Here is a 23,181-nt window from a genome sequence, read left to right as displayed (position 1 = left end):
AAACACCCAAGGACACCTAACAATACATCATGGATAAAAACATTAGAATCATATCAGCAGACGCAGGCACCCATCAATATGAGATATGTGACGCAAGAATAGTTTGAAGTAAAACCAAGGAAACCTATGAAAATAATTATCAACATGTAAAATTACTTCTCTGCTTTGGTGGATGTAAGTTGAAAGCTTGTTTGAACTACAATGACCCAATTTAACATGAGCTCCTCCCTCTCTCTTTCTGTTCGAGTGCACAGAGACGATCGAGGAGCTGTAAAACAAAAAGTTTTTTACTGAGCGACGTAATTCTACTGACCGAGTTGTAATGAAAGGAACCGCAGCATTTTATGACATCATTAATACTTCAGGACTTTGATGTCCGAGCGGAGTCACTGTAGACTGAGTTCAGTTCTCTCATGACGTGATGTGTTTGGCATTTATCCACATAGATTTAACCGACTCTACACGTTCCCCAGTAACTCTGCGTTTCCATTAAAGAGAGCTGTGGGCTCAACAAGCACTGGAGCTCAAGGTCACCAGTCAGTCACAAGTCTCTCTGAGAAACCACACGCAGATTCTCAATATTACATGAGTAGTTGGTTAAAACGTTTTACTTGTAGGTAAAACCATAAATTCACATTAAATATTCACATATTGTTTCACGTTTGAGGATCTTGGTACTTTAGGGATCTCAGATAACGTTTAGTTTCCAGGATAAACAATGCAGAAAAGATATTTGAGATTATAAGAGTTTAAATTTTTTATTAAAATGAAATGTGTTTGTATAAAATTATTCAAGTTAATTAATCCAAGTTCTATATACTTGGTTGCATTTGGGTATTCTTGTTTATTTACAACTATTCACCGGCAATGTTACATTTACAAAAATCCATATCGTTCTGGCTCTAGCATATTGTAAAGATGGAAATTAATACTGACAGTCACTGAACAGCATTTGATTTGTGCTGCACAGTGAATGGACATCATCCAGCTGTTTGTATTTTATGACCCTCAATCAACCTCAATTACATTTTTAAAGCTCATCCCATGCACTCCTGACATTTAAAGCTTAATGACTGTTGACAGCGGCTAATGTGTCTTCTAGCATGTTGGTTATGAATGATGACAAAGAGACACTGTCCTCGTACTTGGTGTTTTGAAGTGGCCCTTATCTCAAAGGAAAAAGCTTTTTCCGTACCCTTTTTAACACTCCTTGGTTGACCTGGAACCACAGCCTCTGGAGAACCAGCTCATCCAATCCCTCCACCTGTAACTTCTGACGAGGAGAGGGGAGGAGAGGAGGAGAGGAGGAAGGAAGAGGAGAGGAGGAGAGCATGTTAGGATGATGATGTTTAAAGTGAAATCATTGACAGCTCAGGTTCAGTTAGAAGTGTAATAGGCTGATGTCTCCAGATCTGCAGATTAATGGAGGCCAAAGGCTTCAAGTCAAGTCTTTGTGAGACTAGCAGCATGTCCTCTGGCAGGAAACGGAAGAGATTTAATAAATCAAGACTCAGAGAGAAAAGCTTGTCATATTTGTACCAATCTGCTGATGTTTGACAGTTTGAAGACTTCCCTCTGATGAACCCTGATGGTGTAGTTGATGGGGAAGTTGTGCTTCTGCAACACAGATAAAAAAGAAACAAGAGAGAAATTACAAATACATTCACGTTTTATACATCAAATGATCAATTTGCACACTTAAAAATACACTTATGTTTTTAAATTAGTTGGAACATTTACTATTTCTTTCATATCCCACAATAGGCAGGGGGAAATACAATTTAAAGTTTGTAATCTTAAGTTTTATTACAGTATTTTATTTGTATATACACGATGTCTGATTATAATTGCTGAAAGCATTTTATTGGAGTTTACTTGACAAGGAATGTATTCAGTCTTTATCAAGAGTGAAGACCCAACTGAGGTTTTATTGATGTTATCAGTTATTTTAACTTGGGCTCTGAAACCACAAATATGGAAAACCCCAAATAGTTGAGTTTTAAAAACTTTTACCAGGCTGAAGTTTAATTTAAGTCACTATGACGTGAATCTGACCCACATTTAGGAATGAGTCAGGCAGGGGCGTATCCAGGGGTTGGGGGCCAAGGGGCACCGGCCCCAGGTGCAAACTGATTAGCTGCTGAAGTTACGGACAAAAAATATCTTAGTGCAATCTTTAATTGACCGAGTCCTCCTTTAAATCCAATTGAAATGGAAAACAATGTTTCTATTGATGTCGTAAAGTCTTTTATTGTTGTAACTGTTTTTCTTATTGTGGTTTTCTATTGTCCACAGATTAAGAAATGAGGAATCATCCGACTGTTTGTCTTTTGGGGGTCAGGAGTGATACTCGCTCGTTCTTTGAGCTATGCTTTTCTCTGGTGAGGTGGGTGTGGCACAGCTCTAACCCGATCAAGACTCAAGATTCAATTGACATAATGAAACACAATTGTATAATTAGGTTACAGGTGCTGTCCCAGAATGCATTTGAACAAGTTTGCTATGTCTTGCTGGACGTGCCCCAGGTGAAGAGGTGGATGTGGAGAAGTCTGGGGCTATCTCCCAGGCAGGTGGAGCACGACTACAGCCCAAGAAACAGGCCCGAGACAGAGGTCATGACAACTGACCACGGACTTTTCCAGGAAATATTTTTTACGATCATGTCATCATTCACTCACCATGTACCGTCGCCTGTGGCTGAGGCTGTCGTTGAGCGTCCTTAAGGGCGTGCACATGCTGGCTGGTGTCAGGGCCGTCAGAACAGGTTCAAGCAGACACAGGCCTACGGAGACAAGGGCAACAGATCATAAGATGAACTGTCTTTTTTTCAGCAAAGCGTAAACTGCTGTGCACGTGCCAGGACTCAGAGTGTGTGCTTCCAGTCTACATATGGGCTGGGTCTGTCTTTGTTCTACACTCTGGCTACGAAACATAGAGACATATTTTACTCGACTTGTTTGGCCAAACCGCCGTATACGGCCTGTCTCAGTAAATCAGTGTTGTGTGCCTAATGACAAGAAAGTGCCCCCTGGTGGCTGGCCACAGCACAGGTCATAATCTGGCTGCCTCATGGAGCAAAGAACAAAATCTTACACATTTTACATTTTATAGTCTCGGTCCTCAGCCCATTTACACCTGGACACACTGCCCAACTTTTCTTATGACGTGTTTTAACAACACTAGGAGGTGGTTCTATCTATCAATAGTCAAGTGAGACAAAGGTAGAATTAGGATTTATTTTAGTTTAGAGTCCTTACATATTATATATATATATTATATATACATTATAGATAAGCCTTAACCCTGGTTAAACGCTCCAGTAAAACACACACAGGGATCAGATGTCCAGTAAGCTTCACGATAATCAGTCTAGCGAGTCTTTGTTTTGACAAATGTCTGACATGTTTTCTGCGTCAGTCAGTCATGTGTCAGTGCTTCAGTCACGCGCACTAATTCTTCATGGCGGCTTCTTATGTATGAAAGTCTTGGCCTGTCAATTCATCCAGCTCTTTGACTTTAACTAATGTTTCCACCCTCACTTCTCTTAACCAGGATCATTGGGATTCATATTTACTCCCCACCCCACCTGCTCAATCTTTGGCCCTGCAGTAATCCTTCACATTTTGAGTGATCTCACTTGGCGCCACACAAAACAACTTTGGTAAAACATGACAAGGAGAGAACGGATTAGAACTGCAATTCTCTCATCATCCCAAAGCCACCTGACAGTAAAACAGTGTTTATATTGTCCCCAAAAGGTTTCTCTGGTTGCACAATTCTCAGTCGGCTGAAGTAAGTGCAGCGTGTTGGTTCCCTTCTCGCTCTCATTCCTTTTGAGCAATTACTCTCTGACAGCTGACTTTTCACCTCTCAGTCTTCTTCGAGCGCATCATCAGTGACTGACGTAACTCCTGGCGGTGTGAAAGAATTCCTCTCCGGTTCACATGGGACTGGCCTTCAGCACTGCCACATAGACACCGGGCCTTAACTTGTTATTGTCTTTTTACCCGGGTGCACATGAAAGCGTGCTGCATGCGAGATAACGCTAATAGCTAATAACTAGCACACACTTGTCACAAATGTATTTCCTCTGCAGCAGCAGAGCACGTTACACCAGCTTCTCCAGAAACTCTTGCAGGTCAGGTGAAACCTTTACCAGATTCTACATAAGTAGTGATCACTTTAATTTCAAGGAACAGTTCATGTTTTGATAACTGGAACGCCCACACCACATTTAAATTCACTAGACACAGACTTCTGCTTGGATTTCATCTCAATATCTTCATGAATTATTCTTTAGCAAATCAACGTTAATATTGAAAAAACTCTAAGACCTAGCTATGTTAAAGGAAGTGATAAAAATCTGGGCTCTTCTCTGACCCATAACACATCCTTCCACCAAGTTTCATGATTATCCCTCCAGTGGATCTTTTCATATAACGAAACACACGCAGACGAAAGCAAACCGTGTCTGGCTGAGGTAATAATTGCACAATTGCCACATTCAACAACACAAGAGCAGTGAGAATCTCATATTTTCACACCATTGGTGGTAAATTCTGCAAAAACAAATGTTTTGCTTCAATATTTGAATAGGATATTAAAAACCACCTCCACTCCATCTTCTATAAGAACAACCTTATGTCTCCTTGCATGCGTCTGTGTGTTGTGCGATGCCTCACACAAGCCCACATGTTGCTGACAGTCTGGGGTGGGCGCCTATTAACTCATAGGTAGGAGAGTAGTAAGAGCCGCTGCACCAACTGGAAACCTTCGTCCGTGTGGAGAACAGAAAATGACAGATGGAGCAAGCAAAAGCTCAATATGCTCAATTGTTTGGTTTTTATTCACAGCTGCATTAATTCCACTAAATCCAAACCATTTGTGCAGATGAGCAGCTTGTTATGATTCTTTAAATCATCGTGACTCACATTACATTACAAGGTAATGGCCGGCCCCTCGTACAGCTGTATTGATCCTTCTCTGTTAGTTTGTAAACGCTGATGGATGTGTGTATGAGTCTGTGCTGGCTGTCAAAGGACTGCACATGTGAAAGGTTCAGAGAGGCTGTTCATGCCTCATAAAATGTGTTTCTGCATCTGATCGTGCGTGCCGGCACATGTTGCTTCACATGCAAATGCTTGTAACTGTGTGTGAATCTGTGTGTGTGTGAAGGGGGAAGAGAACAACAGAGAGAGAGAGACTGAATGGACTAATTTGCACTGATTGTTTTTATTTTTTAAATGTTCTTGGCAATGACGCCATGGTTTTTATAGTGTTTCAGTCTGTTGAATCAGTTTGCACCACACACAAACACACAACTGGGAGCGATTCATTGGTCAAACTGTTTTTAGTGCTGCAGTTAAAAACGCCATAATATATAATATACAATATAAGATAAGATAAGATAAGATAATCCTTTATTAGTCCCACAATGGGGAAATTTGCAATATTACAGCAGCAAGAGTTAAAAGAGGCATCAGTGAGTAACAATAAGTAACATTAGTGTAAGGAAATATGGAAAATATAGAAAAATATGTAAGGAATATGTATGGAAACCATTTTAATTGAACTTTACCCAGTTAGCGGTAGCCTGCAATTAATGGCCTCCATTAACTCCAATGATTATCACCAAGCCGAACAATGAGCCTTATTTTGAACACTGTCTCTCCATCCACTTTTGTTGTGGACACACAATGTTATCACACAGAAGGAAATGTCCCCTGCTGATATGATCTGTGCCTCGTTCAGTGAGAAAAAAGTAAGTGTCTCCACAATGAAAAGCCTGATTGACCCTTGAGGGGTTTTAGCTTCTGTCAGTACCCAAGTGGGAACATTCCTCAAATATCTTTCATCTGGAGAACAAGTGGGACTCACCTATGCCTCTGGCCCTGTTTGAGTGATGGATGACTGGAGTCACTGTTGGTGGTTCAGGATCTGTCTGTTCTGAGGCCACTGACACGTTCAGTAGTTACAAGTAGCACAACTTATATTATACATTATAATATCCGGTAAAGGCTTTTACCTCTGATACTTAAAGTGTATTTTGCTGAGAATAGTCATTATTTAACTGAAACCTTAACTGCTTGTTGCACTTGGGCTGAACGAAACCAACATCAACATCAACAATGACCTCTGGGTGGAATCCAGAGTTTGTCTTTTTCACATATGCACAACACATCGGGAGGTTTTCTGCACAGACGCTTTCACAACAGCATCAAATCCTCCGCATGTATCAGGCGAGAGGTGGAGCAGACAGATTCAGGAAGTGATGTTGATGGTCCGTGTTCACCAAAAATATTCTGTGGCGTTAATCAATATAAACACAAATCCACATCCAGTTTCTCCCCAGCAGGAAATTAAACGGAGCGTAGTCTAATGGCTGGAGGTAAACTCCTGTGATTCACAGAAAACCCACAGAAAACTTTTAGAATGAGGTAAAAAATCATTGTTACGTGTTTTTTTTTTTTTCTCCATCTGTGCTTTCATTTGTCTTTAAGCACTTCGCTGCACTAATGTGTTCGGTGGCGTCTGCTGCAGTGAAGCGATAAGAACAAATGGAGAGTAATGACCCCATTGTCAGGGTTCTAACCCTAATGAGGCTGTTGTAGGTGAGACGACGGAGCCTGCCAGGACCGGCTTGCTTAGACTCCACAATCAGATAACTGAGGGTGATTTATTACCTTACGAACCTTACAAACATCACTGCTGTTTGGAAAAAAAACAGCAGTGAAAGAAATCAACAATGACCCTGTTTGGATACTTAGCAGTGTTAGACCTGTCCAATATGAAACATAAGGTCACTTCATGGCTCCCAGTGTGTTGAGGCCAGGCTTAGGGGCGGCGGTGGGCACCGAACCCCCAACTGCTCTATGGGCGCCTTATAATGTGTTGTGTGTGTGTGTGTGTGATCTGAGGGAGAGCAAGGTAAAGTAACTTACTGTGTGGACAACATGACAATAAAAAGTAATCTTCATCGCATCGTGCGTCCTTCTACACAACAGCGATCGTCTCTGGCCTGCAGTTGTGTAAAATCTCCTCATGCTTCCACAAGTCTTATCATGCTTCTGGCAAACACTGGGGTGAAGACAAGGACTTCAACTTCAAAGAATCCAGATTGGTGGCCGACACAGTGTGTCCTCAAACAACCCCATCAATCCTGTGAACAGCTCACAACGATCACTTTTATCTGGCAGTCGTTTTCGAACATTTACCCTCCATCATCTGCATGGATGCACAGCTGGGCTCCACCACCGGGACCGCTCCGGAGAAAGGGAAACATGCAAGACCGGTCGTCACGGTATCACAAATAAGTAAAGGGGTTCACGTAACGGGCAGATTAGTTTGCATGTCTTCGGACTGTGGGAGGAACGATTTGTGAACACAGGAGGATTTCAAACATGAGAACCGTCCAGTCACATCTGGACAGAGGCTTCTTGCTACGAGAATTTGATTTAAGTACTAAAACCTTGACTACTCACTACTCGATTTGCTTTTGCACACAAACCAAGAGTGTGGGTCCCACTCACCAGGTCAACTTTAGCCTGAGGTGGGAGTGGCCACGACTGAACAGCGGTTTTATCAGATTGTTTTGTTTTATTGTCGTCGAACTTCCAAGAAAAAAAGTTGAAATGTTAAAACCAATATTTCTTGAGGATGTGAGGACAATGCATTTTTAAAAGTGACAAAACAATGAGGCTGCATATTTGCTTCATATTCCCCCCGCGCGGATGGATCAGATGAGTGGAGATGGGCCAAACCGAAATGAAAAACACATTGATTCCACTAGTGGACGGTTGCATTTTTTTGAAAGGAAAAAGGACGGGATGAATGTTACGACCACAGATAAGATGAAGTGCCGGGATCCCCCCTGACACACTCCGTGTGTCTGAATCCCACGAGCTGTCAGTTGTCCCTTCATCTCTGGAGCTTCACCACAAATGATTGTTGTCTTCCGGGTCTGAGTCCCAGTTCCACCACTTCTCTCCTTTTTCCCTCCACTATGCTAAACTCCACAGTTTGTCCGTCTGTCTTGATTTCAACAGCCAGTTCTGTTTTGTAAATCATCTTTAAATGGCCATGTGTGGAGTTTGAGGTCAATCACCAATAAGACTTTTATGGTCAAGGATTTTATTTCCACTTGTGACTTAAATTTTACGTTTCTGTCTAAGCCTCGGCCAGATGCTTTCATTGTGGTTTTTCCCATCGCACACACATTTTGGTAAAGTCCTATGTTATCTGGACGAGGGGCGGGGGGGGGGGGGCTTGCAGCCATCTATAGGGCAGATTGAAAAATATACATCTGCTTTAAATCTGGGGCCATTAAATTACTGTTCTTTTGAATGAGGCCACACAATCTAACTATAGGAGCCTTTTGTCATTGCCACACAAAGAGGTTATGTTTTAATGTGCGTTTGTTGGTTAGCACGATTACACAAAAACAATTCACATGAAATTGTCTGAACAGGTGGGGCTTAACCCACGAAGGAACCCATTCAAATTTGGATGGTCCAGGTTTATATTTTCCACCCCTGCCTCAACATGAACATTCTCTCAATCTAATTCTTACATATGGTCTTGATCCTGTAAATCTACATACTATGAACATGCACGATCCCAAATATGCTGCTGTCTTTCTTAGTGTCCCGCCGGTGCCTCCGATCTCAAACCTGAGAGGCCTCGACGCATTAGATTACAGACAAGATAGAAAGATGGACGACGTGACAGCTCCCCAACGGTGAAGCTTAAGCATCTTTTGTCTCTGGCCATCAAGATATTATAGTACAAAAGGGCAATGCAAGTGCTATCACAACCACATTTCCTCTTTTCTTGTTCCTGCTTTTTAAATCACAGAGCAGCCTTGCACCATCGTACGTTAACGACCTTCCCAACACTTCCATCCCTGCTCGTACTCGCAGATCAGCAGACCAGCTGTTGCTCCCGGTCCCCAAGGCAAGACTTGAGACAAGAGGGTCATGGGGAATTAGCTGTATGGGCTCCTCCGACTGTGGAATAACCTTCCCTTGGGAAACAGACAAGCTATCTCCATGGCATCTTTTGAAACTCCAGTGGCTGTAAAGCTTTGATCCAGTATTTGGGAATACTAATTCCAGGTAAAGTTCCATAACTTTGGTATTTGTAAAAAGAAAACAGATCATAGAGTCTGCCCGTCCAAACATACAATCCCACTGTGTCAAAACTCAGGATTTGGCATGAGGTAGAGAATCCTTCTTTATATTTATCTCTTGTCAATAAATAAGATATTCAGTTTTACTTCTAGCAATGAAGAATAACTCATTGCAGGTAGAAACACTTGAGTTTAGTTTTTAGTTTGATGGGATTATGCTGATGTGCAGAGCTGGAGAGCGTCAGAATGTAGGAATCCTGAGTTCTCTCCTCCGTCTACTTGACCTTGTGTACTTTTACAGCCAGAGGATCATGGAGGCTGTATATCAACCAGTTGAACCACTGATCTGTGATGATGACACGTCTGCATGGACACCAACTATAATCCAACTATTTAATAAGACATTATTCAAATCATGGTGTTTACGTGAGTTGCTAATTTAATGAAGTTCAGTAATGAAACTTGTTGATTTGCATATGATACAAACAACACGACGAGGGAGGAATAACTCAGAGAAGAGAATCTGACTGAAAGAGATGTCACGGGAGGACAGCCAGGAAGGATATTGGAGAAAGTCAAACAAGACAAACACAACTAGGTCTGATGCAAGTTTTGTGGTGACAAAACAAGAACAAATGCGCAGCCTTCAGGCAACAAGTGTGGAAAAGAAAACAATTTGGTTAAAAAAAAAAAATTGACATAAAAGAACAATAGAAAATGCAAGACATTGCATGGAAGACCGAGCATGACAGTGAAACACGTGAGGAACTAATGACTGTAAAAAGTCGGGACAACGAGAGAATAAACAGAAATGAAAGAGGTTCATGGTTGAGGTCAACACCCTTTCGCAGGACTGGTGACAGACATAAAGATCCAGATCGAGGGGAGTGAGCCCATTAAATCTCCTATAACCAGACACGCAGCTGGAGCGTAGATGGAGAACAGATCTGTGACCAGGTTGTGCTGCAGAAACAATAAAGTGTAAAGAGTTGAAGGTGGCAGATGAGAATGGCAGGATTCCTTACTGAGGCGGGAGGTCCGGCGACGCCACAGTTTAAATTAAGTTTAAATTAGAGTTCAGCACGAGAATCTCCTGGTCACTGATGGCGTAGCTGTGGCACACGAGGAAAAAAACGTGACAAGGCAGTAGAGCGGCGACCCCCCCCCCCCCCCAACAGTCCCCACATTTAATCTCACTAGAACCAGATTTGTATTTGGATCTGCACGCACTTATAACTATCCATCCCTTAAACACGTCTGATTTTCTTCATCAAGATCCATGACTAAGGTTCTGAGAAATCAATGAACAATGGTCTAAAATGCTCAAAGTGCGGCTCAATGTGGGAGCTGCTGGTTTTCTCTATCATTTTTTATGCATCAACGTTAATCTGTTATTTCTTACTCATTTGTTTTGTATTGTTTGTAGTTTGTGAATATACAAATAAAGTTATTGTCATTATTATGATTATCCTCGCCAAACATTTATTGAGTTCCTCCCTGACCAAGAGAAACTAAAGGATCTGGAGATCATCTCCCCAGTGGAGCGTAGCGCAGACAGGATAAGCTGTATGGCCTCATTCCATTTGAAATATTTACTGCTCCCTTCAGAGGCCTGAAACCTCTTAACTCTTAAAAACTTATGAATGCATTGACCTGGTATCTGCCCTCTCGACCTCTGAGGTCTGCAGATTGGCCCCAGCTGGGTACCTCCATGTACAGCTTGTGCAGTCTGACGCAAAAAGGTATTTTCTATTAGAGCCCCCTCACCGCCTCACCGCAACTCGGTCCGCGGAGGTCGCACACACTGACACTCCATCTTCTTGTAAATGCTTTCTTGTGTTTGACATCGACATAACACTATCCAGATAAAATTATCCTAATCATATTTTGATGTGTTATGAGGCTATTAAACTACATATTTGTCCCTGTTTGACTTGGACGATGGCCTCGTAACCTGAAAACCTACCACATTCCAGGCTACATAATGTTTTCATTAATATAATTTCAGCCATTCTTCTAATAATCATGTCCCGTCCTCATGCACCGGGTTGATTACTGCTGTTGATGCATTCTTTGTTTTCATGGTACCCTCAGTCTAACTAATCCACACTGCTGCAGTAGGTTTGAGTTTTAATTGATTCTGGGGAAGGACGCAAACTACGTGTTTGCTCTTCTTATCTTAAAACATAACCAGCAGCCCGTAGAACCAATAAAGACTTAGAGAATCAGATGAGCGTAGGAGGCCAGCGAAACAAAAACAGAACAATAGCTTAGAGAGATAGAGTGATTATGATTTTAGAATTATTAAAGAATTGTTATCAAAGGCTGGGATTCACTCAGCGAGGAGGTGCACAATGCCAACTGCACCATCTGCCACCAGGTTTCCTCCATTAGTCACAGAGGAATTTGCAATATTAAACAAATATGTCCATATTTTCCTTGTGTCTTCCTGCTGTTGCTCCACAGCCTCGTTTGTGTTGTTTGTCCTTGATCTTCAGTCCTTTATGTGCGTGTGTAGAAATTAGAAATGTTAAATGAGCTGTATTTATATAACCATCGACCACCCAAAGCACTTCGCAGCACAGGTCGCATTCATCCATTGCAGCACACATTCACACAGCCCTTCCATATGCACATTTGCTTTTACACTATTCAGACACACAATAGTCAGGGGAAATTCAGTAACCTCAGACACACAGACTGCTGGGAATCTAACTGTTGACCGTCTAGTGAGTGGACGACCCCTTCTCTTTTCTGGGCTCCAGCATACACACTGACCTTGCCAGGAGCAGTAGACGTTCTGGGGACCAAAGTTCAGATTACCTAAGGGTTGGGGGCTAAGCACGCTTTGGTCATGGTTAAGGTTAGGGGTGTGTGTGTGTGTGTGTGTGTGTGTGTGTGTGTGTGTGTGTGAGTACCAGGTTTTCCCGCTCTCACCACTCGTTTCGCAGTCCATTCAGTCACTCCCACGCCCCCTGCAGAAGTATTTAAACCCGACTTATTCTCACAGACTCCAGTTCATTCCACCACCTCCTGTGGTCAAGCGGTAAAACGCTCCACCACCTTGTCTATATGCTCTGAGGTTCTGCCTGCCAGTAATCTGTGTCTTCTGATAACTCCTGTCTCAGGGCGCCTGTCAACATGGACACGTCCCGCCCGCTCTGGATCTGAATCCTGAGCTGAAATTTAAGATTTTATGGACTAAGAGTTTGATGCAAACTAAATTTCAATGAGTCAACAACGTGATTCGATTGGCATTTTTGATTGAGAGGTGATGAAGAAGCTGCAGGAGACAGCCAAAGTACTTGGAAATATAAAACGGCCTATAAATGCATGTGTAGTACCTCCTACAACCACGTCTCTGTGCATTTTGATGTAATAGCTTTAGATAAGTCTCCTGTTGAAGGGTAATGGGACAAAAAGAGCATCGTGAGATGATCACACGCTTGGTTTTTGTTCCACCTCAGTCTGAGGTCACATAAACTAACACTTTTGAAAAGTTGCAAACTCTCTTGTTAATTTGTGTGAGCTGCAAACAGCAGCTGAAGTGCAGCTGTCAACATTGTCATTGAGCTGAGGCTTGTCAAATATCATTACGTTACATTAAGGCTGTCAGTCAGAATTAGCAAAGTGGCATTTAGCACCAAAGATTAAAAACCACAGGTGTTTTCAATAAACACAGCCCCCGGTGGAATGCAAAAAACAAATTAGTGTAATGTTAACGGCTCAGACTATTATAAGGGCTTGTTGTTTTAATGGGACAGGTACACTGACAACCACACTGGTTTAGCAGTCCCCTCATGATTTAAATTAAAACTGCACACACTCATAAATATCGGTCCCCTACACAGGTCTGATTTTTGGATCCACACCAAAATGAAATGTGTTCTTTCTAATATCTTCAATATTACATGGAACTCGTTTGAGTAGTTTTTGTGTGATCATGCGAAAAAACAAACACAGATGAAAACATAACTACTTCCTGGAGAGTGTTGACTCAGCAGAGCGCTGCAGCCACCCGTAAATACAGAGATCCCGCAGCTTAGGAAGAGCAAAAGTGTCGACAGATTGACACTTAAAGAGAACCCGGAAACTAATAAAATCTTTGAATACTGCGGCACCACAACAAAGATCATTCCCTTTTAAAACCCCGCTCGCTGGCGTAGCCGGAGGCCAGGGATCGTTTTCACCTGCGTGTGTGGACAGATATGCAACCAACATGGTGTGAGTATTAGCTGGGGGGGGGGGGGTGTATATCCTAAGTATTAACGTAGAGTCAGAAAACATTTTCCACAATATCAAAGCTTCTATTGTTCAAACAATTCTCCTCCACCATGACGTCATATTATCAAGTAGACGCCACAAATAAGTCGGGAAATAACGTGCACAGCTCAAATATGTATCATCCTATAGAACTATAGACAAACAGTCACTCTGGAAGGAATGAAGCCTTACTATCATCAGTGTGAAGTCAGAAAATAATGTGGATAAATGCATAAACCTTTGAAACCAATAAAATTAGAGACATGATCTGCCCTTTGCTTAGAAGAACCAATCACTCAGCATCATGTCTTAAAAACGACGACGGTATTATTCTAATACAAAGCCGTTGGTCCTGATTGGCCTGCAGGTTTCGTGTCGCCCCTCTGATGCTTTTCATTTCATTATAAACTTTAATGTTTAACATTTGTCTGATCATTCAGACCAAAACTTAACTAGAGTCAGTTCAACAGAAAAGTAATATCTAACCCTCTGAGGCATGAGCAGAGAAAAGAGTCTCTTCATGGGGTGAGGTCACCGTGAGGTCATCTGTCGTGTTCATCTCATGTGTCTCAACACTATCAGTTACAGGCTAATAATTCAAAATGAGACGTTCTCATTTTCAACACCCGGGTGATAACTCCAGGTTTCTCCATGTCACTGAAGAGGCTGATAACAGAGAGCTATGTGTTTGAGCTGAAAACTATGTTTTCCAAGCAATCTTATCAGAAACCTTAAAATCTAAAAAACTAAATTGGAATCACTGATATCACGATCCGCCTGAATGACATGTTTTCATGTTTCTTACGTGATCGTCCACATGACAGCATGATCATTCACGAGAATCTAAAAGCTTCATTTCATTCCTCAGTGAGGTAGCACCATGTCCGACGAAGATAAAGAGTCGTGTTTAATGGCCTGAGACGAGGAGGATTTTGAAGGTGCCAGGTCTGTGAGACACAGACTATTGATCGAGGATTATTGGTATCTTCACGGCTAAAGATGCATGACCCACAGCTGGGGCGGCCGGGAGTGTTCAAGGTCGATGTTAATCACTGACAAACTTGTGATGTGCTCTGTGACAAAAGGGATCTGCTGAACTCCTCCGCTTGTAGAAAGAAATAAGAGAAAAGGTCGAGGAAATAAGCAGAAGGCTGAAAAAAGCCATTGGACCACACATGGTCTTCATCATTCAAGAAAATTAAAATGATTACAATAATGGAGGCAAATGTCACGACCCAGTTGACCGCAATTATCTCTTTGAAAGAACTGACTAAAATGATCTTAAACAAGGCGGTGAACCTTCGCTTGCTGAAATGTTACAAATCCCAATCCGGTCGTGCTCAGATCTCCATCAGGATTAAGTTAAACGATCATGATTGACTGTGATACTGATAAAATATGTGCCTCGCTCAGAGAAAACTACTGAATGTATTTTCAAGCGCTTCCTGAACCAACAGTCAGCTGCCAGAGGGTAACTGAGATGTCTTGGCTTCATTCTTGGAGATGTGTCATGCCGCTGCACGCGCACCCTGCAGCCGCACTTCAGAGGAGAGGAGTAATTTTTGCCTCTAGGAAGTTCAGGTGAGGAGGACATTTATATCAAGTCTTATGATGCAGGGAAGTCAGGGATTCATCTCTTATTTTAGAAAACAATCTGCACACTAGTAGTTTTTGTTGTAGTTTTTTGCAGCCAACATAACGTTAATATATAACCTGTCATGAAATCCCATTTTCTTCTCCACTCGGGTTTAGAACAATCCGTGTTTCACCCACCAAATGTTCACTGTTGCCTCTGTTGGTGTTCATGAGGCGTTTCACACATTGGGAGACAGAATGTGTTCTTAATAGAAAATAAGTAATAGACATGAAACACACTTATTGATCACTAATTGTCTTTTGATACAGATCAGTACCAGATGAAGATGTTTTCTTTGTCTTAGACAGAAACCCCTCAACCGATTCTCTTCTCTTCCCACGCTCAGCAGAAACTGAAGAAAACCATGTGTGGTCAAAGAGCAGCAACAATCAAACGTGTGAAAGTTTGATTATTGTGAAAACTTCAGGGTGCACTGTTACATGTGTCGGACACAGTAGGTCAGTGAAACTTAAGAGTTTTCAATCAAAAACCTCACTACTCAACATTCTGTAGTGCTGTCTCAATGTGTAGTGTTTGACTCATTGTGTCCCACGATTCATGGTGAAAAATAATGCACAACCGATGGTTGGCCGAGAAAAACTGACTAACCCTCATCACATTTTTTATTTTATTTTCAGTGTAATGACTGGTTCTTACTCTTGTTGTGGTTTTGAACTCTTCTTAATGGACACAGAATGACAGAACTAGATCAACTGTCTCCTCACTGTGTTTGCACAATGTATAAGCATTATATCGTTGTATATATATATATTGGTCTTGTTATGTTGCTGTTGATGAAAGTTGTGTTTTGATGTGTACATCCTGCTCGATTACCCAACACTGAAAACTCAACACCCAAAGCTCGACTCCAGGAGGGAGGGAAACCCAGAGGAGCATTGAGAGTAAGAAAATAACACATAATTACACATTTTGTTTTCCGAACAGACACCCTGGGATTACTGTCAGACAAGAAACCTTTATCCTGCATCACGAAGAGCAGACTGCGCTGATTAGAGACCCATCACTGTCTATCAATTATGCACACATTCAGTATGAGTTCATCGTCACATGGGAGACGCAGCGGCGGGAGCAGAACAATCATGTCTAATCAATCACGAGAACACTGGAGTCCTCACTGCCACGGGGGACAGTCCGCGTAAGGACAGGCAGGTGCTTCCTTTCTGAGATGAAAGGGGGAGGGGTGTTCTGACCTCAATCTGCCTGATGCACGTGAAAACTTCACGACACCTCACAAACCTGCACGAGGAGCAGGTATGTGAGGTGTCATGATACCTCAAATATGGGTTCCTGTTTTAATCATACCACCGCTGACTCTTGGTTTCTACTCTGTCATTGTGCGGCGTGATGGACCAGCACATGAAACCCCCCCCCCCCCCCCCCCCCCGCCCTCGTCTAACATTAGCCTCACACACACACGTCCACACTAAGCAGCATGTGAGGACAAATCCTGCTTGAATCATATGCCTCCAATGTGATCTGTGTTATGAACGGAGGAACCCTATATTACTCACATGGTTTTTGAAAGGATTAGTTATCTATACCCCAAATGCTCTTAGAACGTTGAAAGTGTTGTGAAACTGAACACAAAGAAAGGAATTATAAAGTAATTAAGCCTGAGGGGGGGGGGGGGGGGGGGGGGGGGGTTGATGCATCTCTCTCTGGGAATGTTGAAAATATATCCTGCAGCCTAAACCTTAAGATTTAGGTAAAATTAAAGTATAAAACCATTGCTTCCAGTTTACAGCTTGCTTCTGGGGATTTAAAGCTGTCCTGCTGATGGCCACATGAACTGCAAAGAAGAAGGCTGCATGTCCTTTGGGGAGCATTAACATTTGTGATAGCGGCTCTGACGTTATCACAATAAAAATGTACCACATGTTATGTGTGTCTGTGCAGCCCCAAGCCAGTCATGGTAAAGCTCTGTGGTCACAGACCTGGTTCCCAGATGCTGCAGCCGGAGGGAGGCAGCACCCGACCTCAACACTTGCCAATGAATGTGTGTATGACGACAATGTGATGGAAAAATCATCAGACGGGTCACATACTGTATGATAAGACGTAGGAGTTGAATATGATTGTCACATGTCTTTCACAAAAACACACATTTCCAGCTCAGCATCAATACAGCAGCGTGCACCAGGACAGACACACACACGTTTCTTACCTATGAGGCCTCCTAGCAGGCAGACTGAGGTGGACAGTTGGATCATACTCTTTGGTTTACGTCCTCAGCAGAATTTTCCGGCACAAATAGACGCACAGGGTCGGCCACACATATACATACACACACATATACATACACACACATAGGCAAACACGCGCGCACAGACACACACACCGCTACAAAACTGGTGTTTGTAACTCGTCAGTGTGTGTGTTCAGCAGGACACACATGGATTCTCAGGCTTCAGCTCTTCATTGCACCGGTGTGCATCTCAGGCAGACGGATCCTTGTCCCTGTGCTTCCTAATGTAGAACGTCTGAAAACAAAGAGACAAAAACCAGTCAGAGCCGTGAGGCCACAAATGAGCAAACAGTCACACAGATTGAAAAAACAATCTGAAAGTTTCTGCCCGAACGGAACACGTGGGTCCGCACGTCACGTTAACTCTGAACATGAAGGTTATGGAGCAGACTGCAAATCTTACTCACAGTGCAGCTCCTTTAACGGAGACGTGTGATAATTGTTCAGAGTTTTCCCTCGACAACATTTCAGAGTGGACCAGCTGGCCAATCAGAGCAGACTGGGTGTTTCGGAAGGTGCCGGCAAAGAGGAGCCGCAGCAAAGGACAGAATGAAGGAAGTGATGCATTTACCGAATATCAGAGCGAGTAAACCTTTTCAAGTAATATCCCAAACCTGAAAATCAGCATAATGTCTCCTTTAAGCAAAATATAAATAAAATGTACTCAAAGTATAACTAACCATGAAAACCATCGGCTCTCTGCAGAACACCCTCGCAGAGAATTATCATAACCTGGGTCATAGTTAAACAGTTTGTCTGACGGTTTATCCAAACTGTACCACTCAGTTTAGATCAGATCAATAAAAGGGAGAGAGATACGAGCTGAACACAAATTAGAATGAAAATGCATAACCGGCATGTGAGACTAGCATAATGTTCTCAGCAGGCTTGAAGGCCTCGGTTTTACATCGGCGCTGCTCTGTAAGAGGGTTCTGTCGTCCCATGTGACACTCACCTGATCGTCAACACATCAAGTTTATCATCTGGAGAGAAGCTCCCGGCTAATATTTGAAAATCTTTCTTTGGTATTTAGTTATTTCGTACACACATATTCACACAAACACACACACACACACACACACACACACACACACACACACACACACACACACACCACGCTCAAGCTCAATGTCACAAATCACGGAGGATTCAGGGAGAACGACTGATGAGCGACGAACTAAAACGACAGTTTAACTCACAGCAACAAGAAACTGTTAAAAGAATAAAAGCTGCCTTCCACCGTAACAAACAAACCTAAATCCCAGTGTTTCTGCACCAACATGTAACGAGCAACAAATCCATTCTAAGAACATCTGGTTCTGCTGAGCTACAGGTCTGATGTGGTTATGTTTCCGTTTAAAACAGCAGCAGTTACCATGGTCCCCTTCAGGTTAGGGTTTGAATCATCAATCATAGCATTTTTATTTTTTTTGTGTCAGTTTGCAGTTTACTTCGGGGGGGAACTGGTCTGCAGAGTGCTTGTTATCACGCTCGCACTCCACTGCACCCATTCGTCTTGTCGATGAGGTAAGGACGAATGCCGACCTGGACGCAGGTTAAAGACCTGCTCCAGCTCAGACTTTCTGTTTACCTCAAATTAAACGAACGCAACTTTTTATGACCGACAGCGATTTTGTTTCAGGAAGCCGGGGATCATGGGTAATATCCAGCGTTCAGCAGTGTTTCAGTTCAACACATTGATAGAGTGTTTTTTCTCTGCATGAAAACCACCTCATTACTCGGACATTGATCCAAACACAATCAATCACCGCGTGTGGCTGCTGAGGTAAAACATTCAAAACGATAATAATACAAAATAAACCAAACACAAAGATACAGCCAAATACACCTTCAATTCAGAAACACATTTTTTATGTAAAATATTATATCTTATATATATAAAATATCTTTTCTGCATTGCTTATTCTTTAAAAAATGTTTTATTTGTTTGGGCAGAACCATTTATTCGGATGTTTCAGCTGAATCAACTTTGACCAGTTAAGAAAGGAGCCATCGGGATTCATCCTGTGAATCAGGAACATCTGCGTGAGATGTCATGGCGATCCATTTAATGGTGTTGACCCCTAACCCCTCAGAACTGGAAGCGGTAAAATAACAGTGCAGTGTAAGAAATTAGATGTAATAATTAGATTTAATAAAAGGTTGTGGCAAACAGGGGAGCCCTCAGCATTCGTTTAAAAGAACTAAGCTTTGCAGCTCACCCCCCAGCTCGAGGCAGACGTGGCCCACGATGAGTCTGGAGGTTTCTTCCGGTTAATGGACAAAGTGATGAACACACTGGACCATCCAGGAAGCAAACGTCAACCTCCTCGCAGACGTTGACAAGAATCCCACAGAGACGACTTAGCGGCAGAGCAGAGGTCTTCCACGCATCACCAGTAACAAATCTTCCCATGAGCTGAACCTATAAGACGAGCTCTACTTGCAGTTCAGAGGAGTCCTGCTGCCCCAGCACAGTTTCAAACCTGCACCTTTGGACACCATCTTGTTGTTGACAGATGGTTAACAGATGTGTTCCTGATAAAGAAAATATGTTTGTCCTCTCACTTTCAACATCTGTCATCCTCTGACGAACCAGGTGCTAATTCTGGAAGCAGCTCCAGAGCCCCGGTTTAACTTTACAGCACGCGGCAGAGAGACGAGCAGAGAGGAGATAAAGGCCAAGTGTAGAAACCTCACACTGTCCCAGAGGCGTGGAGACGTTTTGACACGCTCCGGTGGTGTTGCACCGGAGAGCGTCTCATATTTACATGATAGAAGTGTTTTGCCCATTGGGCAGAACATCAGAAACGCGGGGACGTTTGAGGCATTTCCACTCGATTCAGCGACAGTTATTTTTAAAACACTCCACAGCTGCACATCGTTCCTCAGTGAACATCCGGCTCCCTGCGACCTAATGACTTACTGGATGCATGACTATACCACCAGTGGCGAAGTCCCCGCGGCAGCCTGTAGCTGCAGACGTCAACAAATGAGTAAACCAGACTGTTGTAGTTTGTAATTACAGCGAGGGCACAAGTACGTAGTGTTTCCCATTATTAATCTAGAGTGTGGCAGCCCAGCATCATCCAATTTCAACTGCCACAGCTTCATTATGAATCAAAACATTATTTCACACTTGTATATCGTCTGTTTACGAAGGGGGGGGGGGGGGGGGGGGGGGGGGGGGGTGTCAGGGCAGCACTTTAGAAGAAAATGCAAATACAACCAAATATATAGAACCTGAATTAAGAGTTTCCACATCAGAAAAAGCTGAAACCGATATCGGACAATTTTTTCATCAGCAACCAATGAGTCGGTCTCTATTCACAAAACCCTCACAGTCCACTCAGCTGTGTCCAGAGTCTGTCGAGAGACGAGTACGTTTCCATCAGATGTGCGGTTGCTGATAAAATGGAATGACAGACAGCGGGAGAGACAGAATTACTAGTAAGCGAGTGCACTGACAAACTCGGTGCTGTGGGCCATCAGTGAAGTAACAACAGATTATATTGTTCCACCGTCCATTTACCCGAGGTCAGGTTGCAGAGGCAGTCGTCTCAGCAGGGCTTTACAAAGAGGAAACCTTCCAAACCCCAGCCCATCAACACCTCCTCTCCCTCCTGGGGGATCCTGAGTTATTACCAGGTCAGACAGGATATATTTTCCCTCCAGCGAGTTGTGGGTCTACCCCGGGGTCTCCTTCAAGACGAATGTGCTTGGAAAAGCTCCAAAGGAAGGCGCACAGCAGGCAACCTCATCAAATGTCTGAACCACTTCAACTGGCTCCTTATAACACAAAGGAGGGCAAGAATATGAAAGGAGTATACGAGTAGGTGCAATTGAGCTGTTAAAAATAATAATCCTGCGAATAAATCCAGAAATCTCTGTCTGTCAGGGGATTCTTCGGATAAACGCTCTGCTTAAAAACATGATCTCTGTCCTGATAAACTCCAGTGATGTGCTGCTGCTGGAATGAACTGTGGCTGAGTCTTGTTTCCTTTCATTGAGGAGATAAGTGAGGGAGCATTTAGGCTCCTATCATGATTGTCACCGATAATTACAGCTCGTTTTTTTATCTTGATGACACACAGAGCTCGGAGCGGATTCACCCTCCATCTCCTTCTCTTTTCTATATTTGGGTTTTATGGAAACACATTTTTCCGACGTCAGTCTTTGAGCTCATCAATCAATCCCAGACAAAAAACATCACATCCTGGCTGACGATCCAGCGGCCCACGTCTGAGTTAGCTCCAGGTGGCAAAGAGCTTATCTACCAAAAGCTTGTCAAATTAGTTTAATTTGTATCAGCACACCGGGAACCTGGCTGTTGTTGTCACCCGTCTGTGTGTTTACATAATAACTCAACAGTGCGAGGACAGATTTTCACCAAACTTGGTTTGAACATCACATGAGAGCGTATCTCCAGATGATTCACTTTTGGAGCTGATCCGTCAAAGATCAATGTCACGGTTTACAGAGATATGGTCCCAAAAAAAACCTGTTTTTCAAATTCATCTATTATAATCATTCATCGTCGTATGATAGAAATTATGTCAATCTAAAAAGTTAGCATTGACTGATTGGGGTATAAACAGCATCGTATCACCCCGCCAATGCTTTTCTTTTTTTTTTTTTTAAAACAATAATGAGAATTTAATAAAATAGCCCCAGGTCTTTTCATCTGTCGTCCCAGTCATTGCATCTCAGCAGCAGATCTACTCCACACTACTGATGCATGCACCATTTGTGTGGGCACAAGAAAGAAAGAGACAGAAGCAGGAAAGAGAGCATCAACTCATGAAACTTCATATCACACAAACACACAGGAGGCAGACTGTCTTCTCCGCAGTTTCTCAGTTGACTATCTGGAGTATCTGCAGAGTCCCAGTTTCTGCCCGTCTAAAACAAACAAAAACTAATTTTCAATCTAGAACTCAGCCGGCAGGGTTTCCAGAAAAGCGTGTGGACGCCACGAACGGCAAGCATGCGTTTTAAAACTCAAAGTGTCAGAGAGAAAACCCGAAAGAGCAACAAGTGCAGAGAATCCAGTTAAAGGTCCAGTGTGTCAGATTTAGAATAATCCTCATGATGTTTTCACTAGTTCGTTTCACCACTGTTTCTTTTTTTTCGTGTTTGGAAGAAGAGGGCGAGGTGAGGGGTGACACTTAGATATCGTACAATTCTACACACTGTACCTTTAAATTACTGCAGTTACAGACGAGTAGAATATATCAATCTATGAGAGAGAACATCAATATGATGCTGGTGGATGTGAATATCGACCCGGTGGAGCTGCTGAGCTGTGTGACTGTCAGCTCATGTTCCGGAGATGGAACGGTGCATCAACAGTTTGCTTGGTGTGATCTGCTGCTGGTTGGTGTGTTCAAATAAGTGGTCAAGTTTAAAAAGTAAAAAAAAGATAAGTGGGATCAATTGATAACATCAAGGACGAGAGATATTCTGCTTCTCTTTTATGACCAGGACACAAGAGAGGAGAAGAGAAACAGAAGAGGAGACAGAGAGAGAGAGAGAGCAGAGACACCAGAAGAGTCAGAATGATCAGAGAAAAACAGGAGACAAGAGGAGAGAGAGATGAGACGCTAGAAGAGAGAGAAGGAAAAGAGAGGAGAAGAACACCAGGAGGGGGTTCAGAGAGGTGAAGAAGAGGAGGGTATCAGATAGAACAGACAGTTAACTCAGTTGGTTACAGTTGGAAAACGAGCCCTCGTCTCACAGTGGGAGCAGAAGCTGAGAGACTTCACCAGAACTGAACATTTTAACAGACGATGTAGAAAACGACTGTTTCAGAGACATCAGGGTTTTGTGTTGGGTTTTGTTTTTTTAACCTCAGCAGCTAAAAATAAATTCATGAAGCAAAAACTCATC

The 23,181-nt window shown here is 42.8% G+C and overlaps 1 protein-coding gene across 4 annotated transcripts in view; it reads right to left on the bottom strand.

The window, feature by feature from the left end:
- The window catches only part of il34 (interleukin 34), a 39,531-nt gene that overhangs the window by 5,404 nt on the left and 10,946 nt on the right, over positions 1 to 23,181 (bottom strand). For all 4 annotated transcript variants that reach the window (XM_069528803.1, XM_020104586.2, XM_020104587.2 and 1 more), the window contains exons 2-5: positions 17,212 to 17,527; positions 2,679 to 2,782; positions 1,540 to 1,617; positions 1,196 to 1,273 (exon numbers count right to left, since the gene is read on the bottom strand). In XM_069528803.1, the coding sequence (XP_069384904.1) occupies positions 1,196 to 1,273; positions 1,540 to 1,617; positions 2,679 to 2,782; positions 17,212 to 17,257 (306 nt within the window). In that variant the 5' untranslated portion in view covers positions 17,258 to 17,527. The remainder of the gene's footprint in view (positions 1 to 1,195; positions 1,274 to 1,539; positions 1,618 to 2,678; positions 2,783 to 17,211; positions 17,528 to 23,181) is intronic.

The sequence above is a fragment of the Paralichthys olivaceus genome, chromosome 7 (assembly GCF_024713975.1).
Source record: "Paralichthys olivaceus isolate ysfri-2021 chromosome 7, ASM2471397v2, whole genome shotgun sequence".
Lineage (NCBI taxonomy): Eukaryota > Metazoa > Chordata > Actinopteri > Pleuronectiformes > Paralichthyidae > Paralichthys > Paralichthys olivaceus.
This window is presented reverse-complemented; position numbering and strand designations above follow the sequence as displayed.